Source organism: Penaeus vannamei, chromosome 1 (assembly GCF_042767895.1).
Source record: "Penaeus vannamei isolate JL-2024 chromosome 1, ASM4276789v1, whole genome shotgun sequence".
Classification (NCBI taxonomy): Eukaryota; Metazoa; Arthropoda; class Malacostraca; order Decapoda; family Penaeidae; genus Penaeus; species Penaeus vannamei.
This window is the reverse complement of record NC_091549.1, coordinates 44,054,696-44,057,195: the sequence shown is the minus strand read 5'-3', so window position 1 is coordinate 44,057,195 and position 2,500 is coordinate 44,054,696. Positions and strand designations below refer to the sequence as shown.

The window sequence follows — 2,500 nt, the reverse complement described above, 5'->3', positions numbered from 1 at the left end:
GTTACATTGAGACCCTACAGTCGTGAAAATTCTAGCATAAGAAAACTGTGTTAAGAACTGATTTGCGTCACACAATTCTATAAGCATGCGGCCACAAGACCCAAGCCAGAGGGCGCTCACCCAGCAGACCCGGAGGGAGAGAGGCTCCATGACCGTGATCGTCGAGGGGGCGTTGAGGCAGAACCTGATGTCGGCGATGGCCTTCTCCATCCAGTAATTCACGAGGCCGGCGGCGTGCAGTGCTCGGATCCTGCAGGAATAGTATGATTTTGTCTAGAACTTTTAAGACCTTTTTAGATTCACTGACCCTTTAGAAATTCTGATGAAAGTTATGGACTCCCTTCCCCAGAAATATTCCCCTAAACACAACTTTATGTAAAGTGTAAAATGTATTCTATTTATTAAGGTTTTATTGTCTCATACATATGTGAAATACGCAAAGTAAGAGAGAGGAAGGAGAGATATAACGTTATAACATCCTAGTACGATGGAAATCTAGAACCGTCTGGTCTTGTCCCTTATACTGATTTTATTGATCATCTACCAGCGGATCCGAACGAAAAGGATTTATAAAAAGAAGTCCGTATTTAAAATTTGTATTTATGTATGCGTTATCAGACCTTTCATAAAATAATTTTCACAATAAGAATAACAATAATAGAGAGAGAGAAGAGAGAAAACTAACCTGTCATAGAATCTTGAATTATACGAAATTCTTTTGTTTCATATAAAAGGCAAAGCTAGAGAATGGGATATTCGGTTCTGCTTCCTAGTTTCCGGTTTGATCGAAAGAAAGAAAAGCGTAAATAGGAAAGATCAGGATTGGTTAATCAAACTCGATCAATCCTGCTGCCAGTTTGTGAAATATCAGATGAAAAATATTTTAACGATATGGAGAAAACGTGAGGGAGTGACTGGTTGGTAGATACATATGGATTTTTAGACGGATATAGATGGACATTTTGCCATTCACATATGTACGTACTCATGCGTTTCACGCACACATATACACACGCACAAGAGATATAAGCTAAACATGTGTGTTTGGTCATACTACTTGGTCATATGTATGTACGTATATGTCACTCTCACACACACACACACACACACACACACACACACACACACACACACACACACACACACACACACACACACACACACACACACACACACACACACACACACATACACACACACACACACACACACACACACACACACACACACACACACACACACACACACACACACACACACACACACACACACACACGCACGCGCAAGATATACGAAATATACATAATCTAATGATGTTTCCATTACAAATAAAAAAAAAAATGTAAAGGTTGAAGCTTAATCATTCCGAATAGCAAATTAATTAGTAAATATCCAAGATGGATGTAATGCGTACAATATATGTGTGTGTGTGTGTGTGTGTGTGTGTGTGTGTGTGTGTGTGTGTGTGTGTGTGTGTGTGTGTTACATACTTGTAAGGCCTAAACATGCCTCCTATGTAGCGTATGATAAGCACCTGTGATTTATGGCTGCGAGGAGGGGGCTGCCGCGGGGTACGACGAGGCTCATGGGGCTGGCAAGGAAGGTGTCGCGGCTCTGGTAGAAGTCGCAGCGCCCTGTTTGCGACGGAATAGATCGGCGATGGTTATGCTCATTGTTTTAACGCTATTTTTTAATGGCTACATGCATACGCACAGCTACACGTAAACGCAAATATGGTTATGTTATCTCAAAACATTATTTTACTATTCATATTATCAAAACTAATATTAAAATTATCCTTGCAAAGTATAATTTTCATTGATATTATCCTCAATGTCAACATTATCATGTTTTTAAATGAAACTGTCATTTACATTTTTTTTACCTCTATTATTTACTTTATCATTATCACAGTTGAAAAATACCAATATTTTTTTATTTCTTTATTTATCATTATCATGATAAAAATAATGATAATAATAATAATCATATTTGCTACTACCGCTAATAGCAACAATAATAATAATAATAACAATAATATAATATACACTACTATTAATAACAATAACAATTTAAAGAATCATCATGATAAAAACAATAATAATAATAATAATAATAATAATAATAATAATAATAATAATAATAATATAATAACAACAATAAAAAAAAATAATAAGGATAATGACAATATGAATAACAACAAAAACAATAGCGATAATGGTGACAATAATAAGAACAACAGTAATAATAATAATGATAATAATAATATCATCATAAGCAGCAGCAGTAGCATGATGATGACAATACTATTAATGTAGAATATAAAATAATTATAATAATAAAATCAAGATCATAGTACTAAAAATAATAACAATGATAAACAAATACAATACTGATAATAGTAACATTAATAAAACAATAATATCAATAACAGCAACAACAATAATAATGATAATAATAATATTACTAATAACAATAATAGTAATAACAACAACAGTAA

The 2,500-nt window shown here is 34.1% G+C and overlaps 1 protein-coding gene across 1 annotated transcript in view; it reads right to left on the bottom strand.

The window, feature by feature from the left end:
* LOC113828466 (probable glutamate receptor) overlaps positions 1-2,500 on the bottom strand; it is a 7,807-nt gene that overhangs the window by 1,336 nt on the left and 3,971 nt on the right. Inside the window, exons 7-8 of the mRNA XM_027381450.2 lie at positions 1,535-1,634; positions 121-250 (exon numbers count right to left, since the gene is read on the bottom strand). Of these exons, the coding sequence (XP_027237251.1) occupies positions 121-250; positions 1,535-1,634 (230 nt within the window). The remainder of the gene's footprint in view (positions 1-120; positions 251-1,534; positions 1,635-2,500) is intronic.